Source organism: Ceratotherium simum, chromosome 38, assembly GCF_057802395.1.
Source record: "Ceratotherium simum simum isolate JZ-2026a chromosome 38, ASM5780239v1, whole genome shotgun sequence".
In the NCBI taxonomy this organism is placed as follows: Eukaryota; Metazoa; Chordata; class Mammalia; order Perissodactyla; family Rhinocerotidae; genus Ceratotherium; species Ceratotherium simum.
Genome location: NC_141937.1, coordinates 10,881,938 through 10,895,783, shown reverse-complemented (window position 1 = coordinate 10,895,783; position 13,846 = coordinate 10,881,938). Strand labels below are relative to the sequence as shown.

Sequence of the window (13,846 nt, the reverse complement as noted above, 5' to 3'; positions counted from 1 at the left end):
TACACAAGTACTGGAGTAACATGGATTCCACATATTTAAATAAAAAAACAAATGTAGAAATAAAAACTGGCTTGTTATCCTAGCTGGAAACTACATCTGAATGTGTGGGGTATTCAAGAGTTAAAAGATACTCATGGCGCTGTATAAACCAGGAAATTAGCATCATCATCTTCTGTACATCACATTACAGATCACAGAACACTTGCACTTGTTATCTCAGTTGATCTTACAGCATCCTCACCTTCATTTTAAGATGAGGAAACTGAGGCTCAGATAAATTATGATTTGCCTGAGGTCACACAGCCAGTTGGATCAATTCTGTACACACTGCAATATATTTATGTACACGTCTGTCTCCCCTACTAGATTCTGAGCTAGTGACACAAATGAAACTATAATCTAGGCCTTCTCCTCTCCGTTGATTGCTGTTAGCTGATGATAGCTCAGAAGGGAGTCAGGGAAATTATGTCACCTTCTCCTGTCATCGTTTTAGGGATACATGGAAGGGGGTGAGTCTCACCAAAATTAGAAAACAAGATTTCAGGAAGCCCTTCTAAGTGGTGCCGTTGCAAAAGCACACCGAGGAAAAAAGTAGCTTTCTGATTCTAATTTCTATGGAGAGAGGTGGATTCCATACCCCATAGAACCATGTCCCTAAATAGTAGAATTTGATGCTGTGACACATTCTGTTTGAATTAGCTTTAACATTCTACCTCTTTTGGAGCCTTTTCACAAACTTAATTTTCTGCAAAACGCCAGTGATGAGTGAGATAGTTCAAGTGGAACATGGCATATATATTTTTAAGTAAGTAAACAGTCAGAAATAAAGAAATAACTTGCCCAGGTAAGAATTCTTAGAACTCATGTGAACAAACCTTAAGCCTGTAGTAAGGGTCCCAGAAGCAACAATGACTTAAGGATGTACCATACGTATTATCAGAGGTTCTAATCCTTCCACATGGACACTTTTGTGGTTGAAATGACATTTAATGCTAATTAAAGGACCTGTATTATTTTCCCTAACGAAAGAAGAAGAAAACAGTCCTTCTCCGAAACAAAGAAAAACCCACACAATCTGTGCGGAATTGAAACACATTTTTATTAAACAGGCCTCTATGAAACTCTTGAGAATTTTGTAGTAAAGCTTAGATAAATATTTCATGTAACATCTTAAGATGCAATCATTTATAGTAATTTTAGTGCTCTGATTTCTGTTTGTTTTCAGATTTGAAAAAGCAAACATTTTCTATGATGATTTATATCTGGGAGCTGCCAATTGAGCCCAATTTCATAAGGCTTATCTTTATAAATAAATGAAATAGGATAATAAGGAACAGCTCTACTTACTTTTATTTTATGTCTGTCTCTTTAGACAGAAGCAATGTTAAAAGATCTTTTTCTTTTTCTTCCTGAAGTATAAACCGTGGCTTTGTAAATGCCCTGCCCCACTTAACCCCCGAAGTTTAAGCTGACCTTGCACCCCGGCATCCTCCTACCCTCGGGCTGCCTCAGTAGACTCTCTGGAAGCCACTGCTCTACGTTCTCCTCTGGAATAGGCAGCAACCTCCCCTCCCTGCATCTCCAGCATAATAGGACCTTCACCTGTCACCTGTGCACTCGCACCAACCCAACTCCTGGGTTCTGAGAGTTATTTTCTACGCTGCTGTTTGTTAGTATGCTAGTTTGATGATATTAGTGTTTTCTTAGATACGTCCTGATTTGGGGTACTCTTTGTCCAAATGAATATTTCATACCTGGTTCTCCATACTCACTTATTTGCCTGAACTGCTGTTATATGGATGTACCTTGACATTATAGTTGTGCATAATTTAAAGATGGATTCTCTTTATCCATTTGGAATAACTAGCCGCCAAGCAGCTACTGTGTTGTGCCCAGCACTCTGTTGAGTGTATGAGGAATTTAATGTCCATTCATTCAAAAACGAGTTCTTGATACCTACCATGTGCCAGATGCTCTGCTGGGAGCTTACGAAGCAATAGTGAGCACAGACATGACCCTGGTCCCCTGGAGCCTATGTTAGCAGAGAAGAGAGATAAGTGAGCCAAAAATTTTAAAAAAGATGATTACCGGTTATGAAAAGTGCTGTGAAGAAAGACAGGTGAAAAATAGCAAGGGATGGTGCCCATTCAGGTTGAGCGGTCAGGGAGGCGGACCTAGAGGATGAGAAGAACCAGCGGGCAGAAGAAAGAGGGAGCAAGAGAGAGAAACTTTGTTGAGGGAAGGAGCTTGACGGTACCTTCTAGGAACTGTCAGAAGCCAGTGGACTTACAGGGTGATGAGAAGGAGAGAACTGTGGGAAATGGCTAAAGCAAGAAAGGCAACAGCAGACAACAGATCTCACTGGCCAGAGTCAGATGTTGGCATTTCGTTCCCAGGTCCGGTGGGAAGCCTTGAAGGGTTTTATGCAGGAAAGATATGCACTGATTTCCTTTTTTATTCCTGAAAGATAATTCTGGCACCTTTGTGAAAAGCAAACCGAAAGGAGCAAAATGGGAGGTGATGCTGAGAGAGAGAGTTAGAGGCTGAGTTAGACCGTGGCAGCGTGTGGGGAGAGAAGAGGTAGATGGGGCGACGCTTTGGTGGACGTGGAAGTGGAGAAGAGGAGTAGCTCGAGAGGCATTTCGGAAGCAGAGGCAACAGGATGTGCTGATGGATCGATCATTCATGCGGGAAAGAAGGGAGGGAGGAAGGACTCGTGGGTGTCAGGAGTTTCTGACGTGGGCATCTGGGGGAGTGGTGGTGCCATGGGCGGGGATGGGGAGACCACGGGAGAACAGGTTTGCGGGAGGAAGTCAATATCAATAGCAGAATACACCTCAAACCCTCCAGTTGTTTACAGTTTTATGCAGCGCTGTTTAGGAGTCAAGGTAAACCATTGCTCTTGGAGATCAGAGGGGAGAAAACCAGTTATGTGCAGGAGAGATCTGGGTGTTGGCCTGGGGTCAAGAGAGGGGTGAGATGTTCAAGTGGCCGGAGACATGCGTCTCTGAGATCAGGAAGTGAGCCAAGGCTCTATGGGGGCGTGTACAACGAGTCCAGCCAGGCAAGAATGGAGGGCTTGCAATAAAGGGGCCCTAGCTCTTACTGTTGCTTTTTGTAGAGCCCTCGTATATACAAGAGGTCAAGGTTACTTGCCTTTTCTCCCTCTTCTCCTTTCCCTGGTTCAAGTCCACCATCCACTGGGCTCCTGGGAAGTGTAATGAGAGTTCAGTGTTAGGACCAGGGTAGCCCCCGGGGCCCCTCCCAAATCCTCCACACTAAGTTTGAGGTGTCTTTAGGTGTTTCTTTAGGAGAATCTCACAGCACCAACCTTCTCCTTCCCCACAATGCCATGTCCATTTTTGTCACCTGCGTTTATATATTTCCATTTATTTCCCACTTAGGTTTTATGGCAGGCACACAAAGAAACCCTCAGATGTCTCAGTATGGACCTCAACAGACAGGACCATCCATGTCGCCTCATCCTTCTCCTGGAGGCCAGATGCATCCTGGAATCAGTAGCTTTCAGCAGAGTAACTCAAGTGGGACTTACGGTCCACAGATGAGCCAGTATGGACCACAAGGTAAAAAAAAAAAAAAGTTTCTCCAAAATGCATTGCAGTAGGTTGCAGAAATTTTGTTAATAAATTAGTCCTTCAAGGTCTAATATTATAAACATCTTTTAAGATCCTATTATTTGTTACCTGATAGATTTGTGAGGTTAATGCAAACCCACAGTCCTTCAGTTGCCCATAGTGATGGGAAGAATAATTATAGCAACTGTTCATTAAGCATTCATGCATCAGACACTGTGGTAAGTTCTCTTCATACACGTGTTATTAATAAAGGAGTAAATCTTGGTTTCTATGAGTAGTTGAGGAAAAGACCCAAGCCTTCTCCTCAAAAAGTTTCTGTTTTAGAACTTAGGTTTCATTATGCTGAATTCTGATTTTGGCCCCTCCCTCTCCTTAGTTATCTTTATAACAATGTGCTCACTACTCAGAAAGATGTCGTCCCCTTACATCTTCTCCTGGTTTGTCTCCAAAGTGCTGCATCAGGTAAATAGTAGTTCTGTTTTCCCAATCATCTCCAGTCTTACTCTTAGAAACAGGACAAAGCCTGAAATAGACACATCTTTTAAAAAGGAAGATAAGGGAAGCATAGAAAAATGAGTGGAACCATGCACAAAATGCACTGTGTTCTGCCTTCCTGGAAGTTGGTGTATGTTTTGTCTTATACATGTAGAAGCCTTTTATCAAGGTTTTTAACCTGATATATATATTTTTTTCTAAGTCACTTTTGGCAATAAGGCATTTGAATTTAGCATCTTCTTTATATTTTGTTTATTTGAATTAGACATTAATGGATAATTTAGAGAGAATGAGATAATCTGGCACAATTCCCAGAGTTTCCTCACTTCTGAAAATACCAAGAATATTCCAAGTGAAGATGATGCCCACTAGGAAATTGTAGTAAAATGTTTACCACCTCCACAGCAAAGTCAGGTCTCCTTACGTTAAATAAAGCCGTATGATGTTCTAGAGGCGTTTGCATCTGATTAGCAAACTGTGCTATGTTGATCCTCTCCAGCCACTGAGTAAATGCCTACAAGGCCAGACAGTTCTATGAGGAGCCCCAAGCACCGTCTCGGCCTTTTGCCTAGTGTTTCTCAGAAGTTTTCCTTTCTGTTTATAGGACTTCACAGTTTGAAAACTGAGTTATATTATCTTGTTTTTTGAAGATCTCTTCCTGAAGGATGTTAAGCACTTTCAGTACTACCAATGTAGCGTCATTGCCTTGCCTTATATTGCTTTGTTAGTTTATATTCCGACTATTTCTGTTGTTAGGAAGACTGTTAGAACACCTAAAACATAGAGCTTTTTCCATGGCCCTTTCTGCCTTTGTCCGTATGCATGTAGTCAGAGTGGTTGCAGACTTCGTGTTTTGCTTGATTCCCTTTACACCATGTCATGAAAGGTTTTCCATGTTATTGATTCCAGTAAGCCCTCGAAGTTAAGTCCCAATTGACAGTAACTGTCTGCCCCGTTCCCCATCAGCCCCAGGCAGTTGTGACATGTAGCAGGTTATCGCTGAGCTGAGGCAGGATGGTGAGTCACTCAGCTGTGAGAAAGCCCCCTGCCCCTGAACCCCACTGTGCATGGTGGATGTCTTCAGAACTGGGTTTCTTTGGCTATCGTGAAAAGAAGAAAACTTCAGTGAAAGTTGGAAAAGCAATTTATAAGTTGTGATAGGCACAGAAAATGTGGACTTTTGCTCCGAATGTAATTGGAGACAAGGTCAGAGCCTCATTCTCAGAACTGGGGGTGGCCAAAGGTCTGGGACTTCACCATTAAAACTCACAAGGGCTTCGTGTAATTTTCGAAATTGGTGTCTGTACTCTTAAGTCGTTCACTTTGCAACCTCATCCTCTACTGCTCTCATAATAAGGGAAAATGGAGCCCGGGACCATCTCTCTGATGAGTCTTTTGTGAATGACTAAGAAAGCGCTTACACTATAAGATTTAATAGCAAGAAAGGTAATTTCTACAGAATGGATTTCTTTTCCAAATAAAACCCTCAGTTTTCCAGAATTGTTGAACATTAAGATTCTTAAGAGCACTATGAGGGTTCTCATCCAAATGGCTGTGTGTCCTTGGAAAATTGCTCACTCTCTAGGAATTACTTTTCCTCTAGAAAATGAGAAAATTAGATTATGTTACCCTGGAAGTTGCTTCTAATTCTAATGTTCTATGAGTCTAAATTTTGCTTCACCTCCAGAGCCTTTGATGTTAATGCTGCCCATGGATCCACTGCATAATGTTTCCGTTATATAGTCAAGAAGGTTTTGTGTTTGGGGTTTTTCTAAGGCATAAATACTGAGTTTAGGTTGGTATTAGAAACAATTTAAAATAAGGACGGTAATTTCCTTACTCAGCGCTTTCTACCCTTGGGAAAAAACGTGCCTGCAATATCGTGCCCTCTGCGGTTTTCTTCTTCTCCCACGAGACGTCTCCAGCACATTCCACTCTGAGGCGTGTACCCGCCTGGGTTCCTTGACTGGCTCCAAGTGCTGTATGCCTAAAATCAGGGTCCTGGTTCTCTCTATGTTCAAATCAAAATTGTTTGCCGTTCCTGCTTGTATCTTCCTCTCCTCAGCAGACACTAAATGACAGGAAATTACACTAGTAATATGTATCGTTCGAGTCAATAAATGTTCTTACCTGGGCATTTCTCTCTTTGTTGATCCTTTTAAACAGGGACCCAAATGAAGTATTTTTTTCTTCCTTCTTTTAATTAACTGCTAGAATTATTAGTACAATATCCAGCTTGTGTCCTCGTGTTACACGCTTTAATGTCTCTGGAAAGAGTCGCTTGTGCAGTGACCCACAGAGGTCGTCAGTCTCATCTTCCGTTTCTCTTACTAACTAGATGACTTTCTTCTGGGTTTATTTTGTCTTTAAGAGCTCTCAGGGGAAAGTATTTTATAACTCTTTGTGCCAACCATGTTACTGTCAGGAGCAGCTTCTCCAAATTATTAGTAATAACAACCAACATGTATTATATGTTACTATGTCGTGAGTCCTGTTCTAAGTGTTTTTTAATATATTAACTCATTTAATCCTTACAACGTGCGATATGATAGGTACTCTTAGTATTCCACTTGACAGAGGAAGAAACTGAGGCAAACATCAGGTAAACAACTTTGCCAGGATACACAGTGTCAAGCCAGGGTTCAAATTCAGGCAGGCTTGCCCATTTTCTTAATGGGAAACCTGTGACATTATCCCCATATTGCAGATGAGCAGGTAAAGTCATTTGCCCAGCTCCCCACAACTGGTAAGTGGCAGAGCCAGGGTTCAAACCGAGGGAGGCTTCAGAGGCCACTGACATAGTCACGGGTGTGTTGTTTCCCATGCCTTAGATGTGCCCCCTCCTCTCTGGTTCATTCGTTCAGTGAGCTGCTAGGGGAACAAGAGACAAACCACTTGCCTTCAAGGAGCAGGAATATTTTAGGAATAGAGACTTGGAAATACATCAAAAATGCTAAAAAGATTAAGAAAAAAAAAGTCTTGTGAAGCTAAAAAGGGGAATTTTTTAGAAATGTATGTTAATACTGTAAAATCTAAATTATTAAATATACAAATGGGATGAAGCCAATCTAAATGTGTAAAAATGTTTAATTGCAGTATATTTTATGAAATAGTACTTTTCTACCTTCAAGCAAACACATGTAATAACTCCCCTTGCAAGTAGAGAGGGCCATAGGGGCTTGCTTTAATAAAATGAAAGAAATTATGTAATTAACATGTTAATTATCAATAAATGAATTTGTATGGGAAAAAGAGAACTGAAATCAATTTTATCTTCATAGCCTTTATATTTCTTAAGGACAAAGACTATCTTATTTGCTTTTGTGTTCTCTAGAACAGTCTGTCACCCTGACTGTCCACAAGTATTTTTTTGCATATTGTCACTAATTGCAAAAAATGAGGATCTAGCCTTAGTTTTGCTATGAATAAGTGGTATTACTCTTGGGCAACTAACAATAATTCTGAGCCTAGATTCCACTTGGTTGTCACTCACTTGTATGGTAGTGTCTGGGCCACCACATACAGCTGCTCAGGTTGTACACTGACGCAGCCCTGGTATTATACCTTAATTTGTACAGTGTGTGTCTTAGGAAGCAGGGGACTTATAAGTAGGTGAGTCTGATGAGCCTTTTACTTCTAAATTACTTGGTAAAAGGTGTTTTTGAGAAGGGTTTAAGGTTTTTTGCTCTAAAATAAATTAGATGCCATCTGAAATCTCCCTTCTCCCTTCATTCATTAAAATATGTTTCTTCTAAATTCAGCAAACTTTAAATGATATCTAGTTGAAATGAGTGCACTTCCAAAGTAGTGAATGACACATGAATAATCTTACAACTATTTCAGTTCAAGAGGAACGACGTATAAATGTCACTAGTTGGCGGCCCACTAGCTATTGGAGAGTACCTTACAGGCCCATGACAACCTTGGTGTCACCATGACCCAGGATTTCAGTCTCCGCTCTTGTAAGTCCAGAACCTCATCTTATTATCGAATTAAGCTAAATTCAGCCTCTCTTCTACAGAGGTGAGTGTGTCTGCCATGTGGATTCATTTTTCTTCCCCGGCCAGTGCTGCAGATTGACAAGATCTTGTGCTTTGGCTTTCCAAAGGCGGATTTCTGTGCAGGTCATTCCCTCTCCAGTTTACTCATTTTATTCTTGAAATGGGTTGTAATACACTTGATGTGATTACAGCTTCCTGTTCCTTTAACTGTATTTTGTGGTTAAATGAAGAGGGCTAGGCAAAAGTATTAATTCCATATTCTATGCTGCTTTGTTATTAAAGAAATATTCTAAATCTCTACCTTGCTAACCTTAGAAAAAACAGAAATTGAAGTAGATCATTTTATAGCAAAAGATAGTTACTGCAGTCTTCTTTTGATGCTCAAATTTAGCCTTCGAGTTACAAGATTTAAGCGTGAATTTTTCTTAACAGACTGATAAGCATCGTGATTTTATCAAAACCTGGGAAGTGGGAAAGAAGTAAGGAAAATTTAAAGCACAAATCAACTTAAAATTAAAAAAAGGAAATACATAAAGCAACTTTTATTTTGACTAGTATGAAGCTAATTATTTTACCTTGCTAATCAAAATCAACCCCACTCAAGAATGCCGACATGCACTCCCCTCACCGATGACTAAGCGCATCATTGCAACTTTGTCATCCGGTGGACTTGACTGCAGGTCTTGATCATGACAATCGTGGACAGCAGTGCAGAAGCGCAGGATGTGGACACGCAACTTTACATCTTAGCAAGGTGCCTTTTCCTGGGCTCATAGCTCTGCCATTTTTTCAAATGTTTGTTTGGAAAGAAATGACCTGTTAAATCACAACTTACAAAGCTGTAAGAGTGGTAGGTACCAAGCGTCCTTTCAGAAGGGTTCCTCCAACTGCTGTTGGTCCCTCTGCCATCTGGTGAAGCAGATCAGAGCTCCGCCTCCAGGGGGCACCGTTCCCATGCAGTCTGTGTGGGCGTGCGCGGAGCCCAGCAACTCTGAGCCCAGGGAGCACGCAGGTGCTCATGCAGCGTGTGGCATCGGTGACTTGGAGATGCCTTCCTTTCTTACTGTAGAGACTTTACCGTTTAGTACTAAATTTGGCTATTGAGTTAATACCTTTTTTCATTTTTTTGTTCAGTGCTTACTTTTTCTTATACTTTACTTGAGAAATAAATTTGAATATCTGTGCATCATGAAAGTAAAATTAGGCATATGATGCAATTATATAATTGATAATTTCATAGACATTTATGAAAAAGATAATTTCATTGATTAAAAAGGTATCTTATTAATGTTGGAACAGTTTCTGTCTATTCCTTGACAGATCCTGTCTGTTCATTTCAATGTCCAACAACAGTTACTGTTAATTATCTTTTTTTCCCCACAGCAACCATATGAGATAGGTAATCTGGTATGATACCCTTTTTACAGATGAAGAAACTAAACTTTGGAGTGACAAGTAGCTTTCTGAAGGTCCCACACACAGCAGACGGTTATACGCCTGCTCCTTGAGGGCCTGTGCTCTGTTCACTCACTACCCTGAAGTCAGATCCTGGCGTCTGACTGTGCCCCGGTGTCCACTGGGCCTGTGTGTGGTGTCAGCCTCGCTGGTGGTTATTTCTCTCAAGATTCCCTTCCACCACCGAGAGGCAGCCGCCATGCACACAGCTCCCTTCCCTAGAGCGGCTCTCCTCGGTCACCTTCTCAGGGACGCCCTCCCTCACCACTCTGTATACGTTCTCCCTGCTTTATTTTTCTTCATCGTCCTTAGCACCACGTGGCAGCATCGGGATCTATTTCTTTGCCTGTGTCCTGCCACCAGAAGCTCTCTGCCCTTGTTCACTGCCGAATCCCCAGCCGTTAGCACAGAACTGGCATAAGAGGCTGTAAGGAACTATTTCTTAAACGAATGAAGACAGAGAGTCTTCCAGAGACACTGGTGTACCTTCTTGACCCTGCCTCCATGCTTGATGGGTATTGGGTTGACTATTCACTGCTTAAGAATTATCTTTGGGAGGTGATGCTGAGGACCGTTTTTGTCTATTTCTCCCTCTGTTTCTATGTTTTCTGCACTGAGCTTGCATTATGGTATAATTTAATTTTTAAAGGAGTTAGTTTTTATAACATATGTGGGAAAAAAACTACCAAAAGTGAAATGCTGGAGTCATACTGTTAGGTAATAGGTCTTTCCTCTTCTTTTACAAGCTTTGTGTAATATTGTTATTACTTTTACATTTTAAGACTTTTTAAAATGCATGTTGACCTAGGAAAAATACGGTGCCTTATATATCAAGTCAAAAAACAAATTATCTCTATTCCAACAAATAGTAGCTTTAATGCAACTTGGGATAAGTCCACTTTCGTTTTGAACCTGCATTTGTGGTCTTCTTAATGACTCAATCAATTTCCCTCCTAAAGCAATGCCTAAAAGAGCAGCGTTGTGTGATCGGCCTGAGTAGAAAGGTAGACTTGGAAGAAGGTTTCTGAAATATAACTTTTTTTTTTTTAACACAGAAAGGATCTTACTTAAATATGGTAACCAGCAAATAAGCACATGAAAAATGCTCAAATCATTCGTCATTAGGGAAATGAAAATTAAAGCCACAATAACATCCACTACACACCTACTGGAATAGCTAGTATTTTTTTTAAATTGACAATATCAAGGACATAGAGCAATTAGAACTCTCATACATTTTTTGGTGGAGTTTCTTATAAAGTTAAACATGCCCTTACCATACAACCCAGCACTTTCATTTCTAGGGTTTTACTGAGAGAAATGAGGCATATGTCCACACAAAGACCTGTGTGCAAATGTTAGCAGCTTTATTCATAATTGCCACAAACTGTAAACAACCCAGATGTCCACAGAATGGAATATTACTCAGCAACAAAATGGAACAAACTACTGATATGTGCAACAATGTGGATGAATTTCAAAAGCATGATGCTAAGTGCAAGGAGCCAGACACAAAAGGCTACATACTGTGTGACGACGTGACACGATGAGAAAGGCAAAACTGTAGGCAGAAATCAAGTCAGTGGTTGCCAGGGGTGGGGATGAGATTGATAATAAAACGGCAACTCGTTGTCATGGTAGAAATATCCCATATTAACTGTGCTGGTGGTTACAAGTCTGTATATGGTTGTTATTGTATGTCAACTCTATCTCAATAAACACGACTTAAAATAATATTATCTAGTAGATGGCTGTTAAAAGTGGTGAACATCTGGGGCCGGCCCCGTGGCTTAGCAGTTAAGTGTGCGCACTCTGCTACTGGCAGCCCGGGTTCAGATCCCGGGCGCACACGGATGCACCACTTCTCCAACCATGCTGAGGCCAAGTCCCACATACAGCAACTAGAAGGATGTGCAACTATGACATACAACTATCTGCTGGGGCTTTGGTGGGGGCAGAAAGGGAGGAGGATTGGCAATAGATGTTAGCTCAGGGCTGGTCTTCCTCAGCAAAAAGAGGAGGATTGGCATGGATGTTAGCTCAGGGCTGATCTTCCTCAAAAAAAAAAAAAAGTGGTGAACATCATTTGTTAAACAACAAGATAAATGCATATTTAGCCCTAATTCACAAATATATGTATCATAATATATAGCTAATTATCCATTTATTTTTTTTTTCTCACCCAGGATAAAGTGTCTGTTCTATGGTTTGTGCACCATTTTACCCTCCACAGCATAGGGGAATAATACAGAACCTTGCATGTAGTAGTTGCTCATAAGTAAGTGTTGAACGATTAAAACTAAGAAGCAAAATTTCTTATGTGAGTGGAAACACTTAATAGTTTACGAAAAGCAGTAAGCTTTGAATATTGATGTAACTAGCAAATTTAAATATTCTAGAATCAGGAACAGATTTGTGATCGTCCTAAAATAATAATGGTGACTAGAATAGAGTCTGGCTCCTGCTTCCTCTATCTGGTGCTTGAATATAACTCCTGGTGGGTTGAAATCTGAATTCATTTGGTGACCAATTTTCCAAAGCTGGTGTGCCAAGATGAACCCACTAGAAAACTGTGGGCTCTTGGACTTGGCTGCAAGACCCGTCCAGCTGAGGTGGGCTGGCCCAGCATCTGCTGCCTTCATTGTGCTTAATGCTGGATCCATCTGTTTTCTGTCAAAGCTGGTGCCAACAAATTACTAATCTATTAGAGAAACATGGAAATAAGATTGCACTCCTCATTCCTGGCTCTTCCTCTCATATTTTGCTTGGCTTACATGTTTGATTTTTATTTATTTTGGGGAGAAAGATATGTTATCGCGTAGGCAAAGGGGGCGGGGGGCATGAATCATTTTTTACTCCTTCCACACGTTTTTAAAAGATTATGGGGAAAGATCATATCAATGGTTACTGATAATTTTGTGATTGTTTTTGATGACGATGGTGATAGCAGCTGTCATGTTTTAGGTGACTGTGCTTGTCGCTGTACTGGTCACTTTCTACCTCTTCCCCATTATCATCATTACAAATGGCAAAACTGATGTTCAGAGAGATTAAATAACTTGCCAAGGCTGAGCCTCTGGGAAGTGTCAGAACCAGTATTCAAACCCGGATTCTAGAGCCTGTGCTTTATCCGTTGCTGCCTCTCAAGCCACTTAAAGCCTTTAGAGACCATTTTTATCCAGGCATGTGAGCTTAATGAGGAAAGTCTTTAAAGTTTCAAGGAGAAGAAAAGGGGACTTTGCATTTCTTCTACCAAATAGAGACCTCTATAATTAGAACGTATTCCCTTGACATGTGCTTTTGAGTGCCAATTCATGGAATCAACCCAACTGATTGAGGAAAAAGAGATTGGGAGGCCAGTACTCAATGGGCCTTTCTAAGTACAAGTGCATGCATGCGTGCATGAGTGTGCATGGTGGTTGTGCTCCAGTGCATACTCCCCCCAGCTACAGAATGCTTCCGGCTGTAAGACGAAGACCAGCTGCTGAATTGAGCAAAGCTATTGAAATGCAGCTCTACTCTTTTTAGTACATAACATGAATGAGAAAGATGGAAGTAGGCTACCAGCTAACTGACCATCTCAGTCATGTCTTTCCTTTGTGTTCATTAAGATAGAGCCCCTGGCTGCCAGTTAAACCCAAGGTGCAGGAACCCAGAATGACAGCATTTCTCTGTTCCAACTAGAAGCCAAGTTCACCAAAATCAGGAACGTTCTTCTCTGATAAAGCTGCGTTGTGGGCATAGTCTGCAATAACCGTGTCTAAATGCTGTTTTCTAAAACAAGATTAAAGTGTTATTTCATTTCCTTCGAAAGCAAAGGTACATATGTTTTCACTGAATAGTTTCCTACCAAATGAGCCACTTATCAAGTGTTGGGGGAGGGTGGAAACGAGCTACGGAGTAATAGCATGAATATGTGAATTAATTTTATTTGCATTCAAATTGTGAATGAGTTTATTTATTTTTAATAAAAGCAAGAGCCAAAAAGGAGCGCTATATTTCACTGATGTTATCAGAGAATCTGGAAGTGAGAGTGAGAGCATGTGAGGTCAGTGAGGTGGAGCGGGAGAGAAGTCTTAATTCTGCTCACGCAAGAGTGCTGACGACTGGTGCTCTGAGAAACGTGGGAAGAGGCGGGACTCGGCAGCCTGCCCATGGCTCTGTGTCCCTCCCAACCAGAGTAAGCAGAACGTGCCCTTTCCACCAAGATGGTGTGGTGGGGAAACAGACCGGGGACCTTCTGTGTGGTCCCGTGGGATGGGAGATGCAGAAGCAACTTAAGAACTTTTTATAAAGAAC

General features: G+C 41.1%; 1 protein-coding gene across 10 annotated transcripts in view; it reads left to right on the top strand.

Annotated features, from left to right (window-relative positions):
- Nucleotides 1-13,846, top strand: part of ARID1B (AT-rich interaction domain 1B) — a 412,984-nt gene that overhangs the window by 336,873 nt on the left and 62,265 nt on the right. For all 10 annotated transcript variants that reach the window (XM_087425097.1, XM_087425096.1, XM_087425098.1 and 7 more), the window contains one exon: nt 3,405-3,584. In XM_087425097.1, coding sequence (XP_087281223.1) covers nt 3,405-3,584 — 180 coding nt within the window. The remainder of the gene's footprint in view (nt 1-3,404; nt 3,585-13,846) is intronic.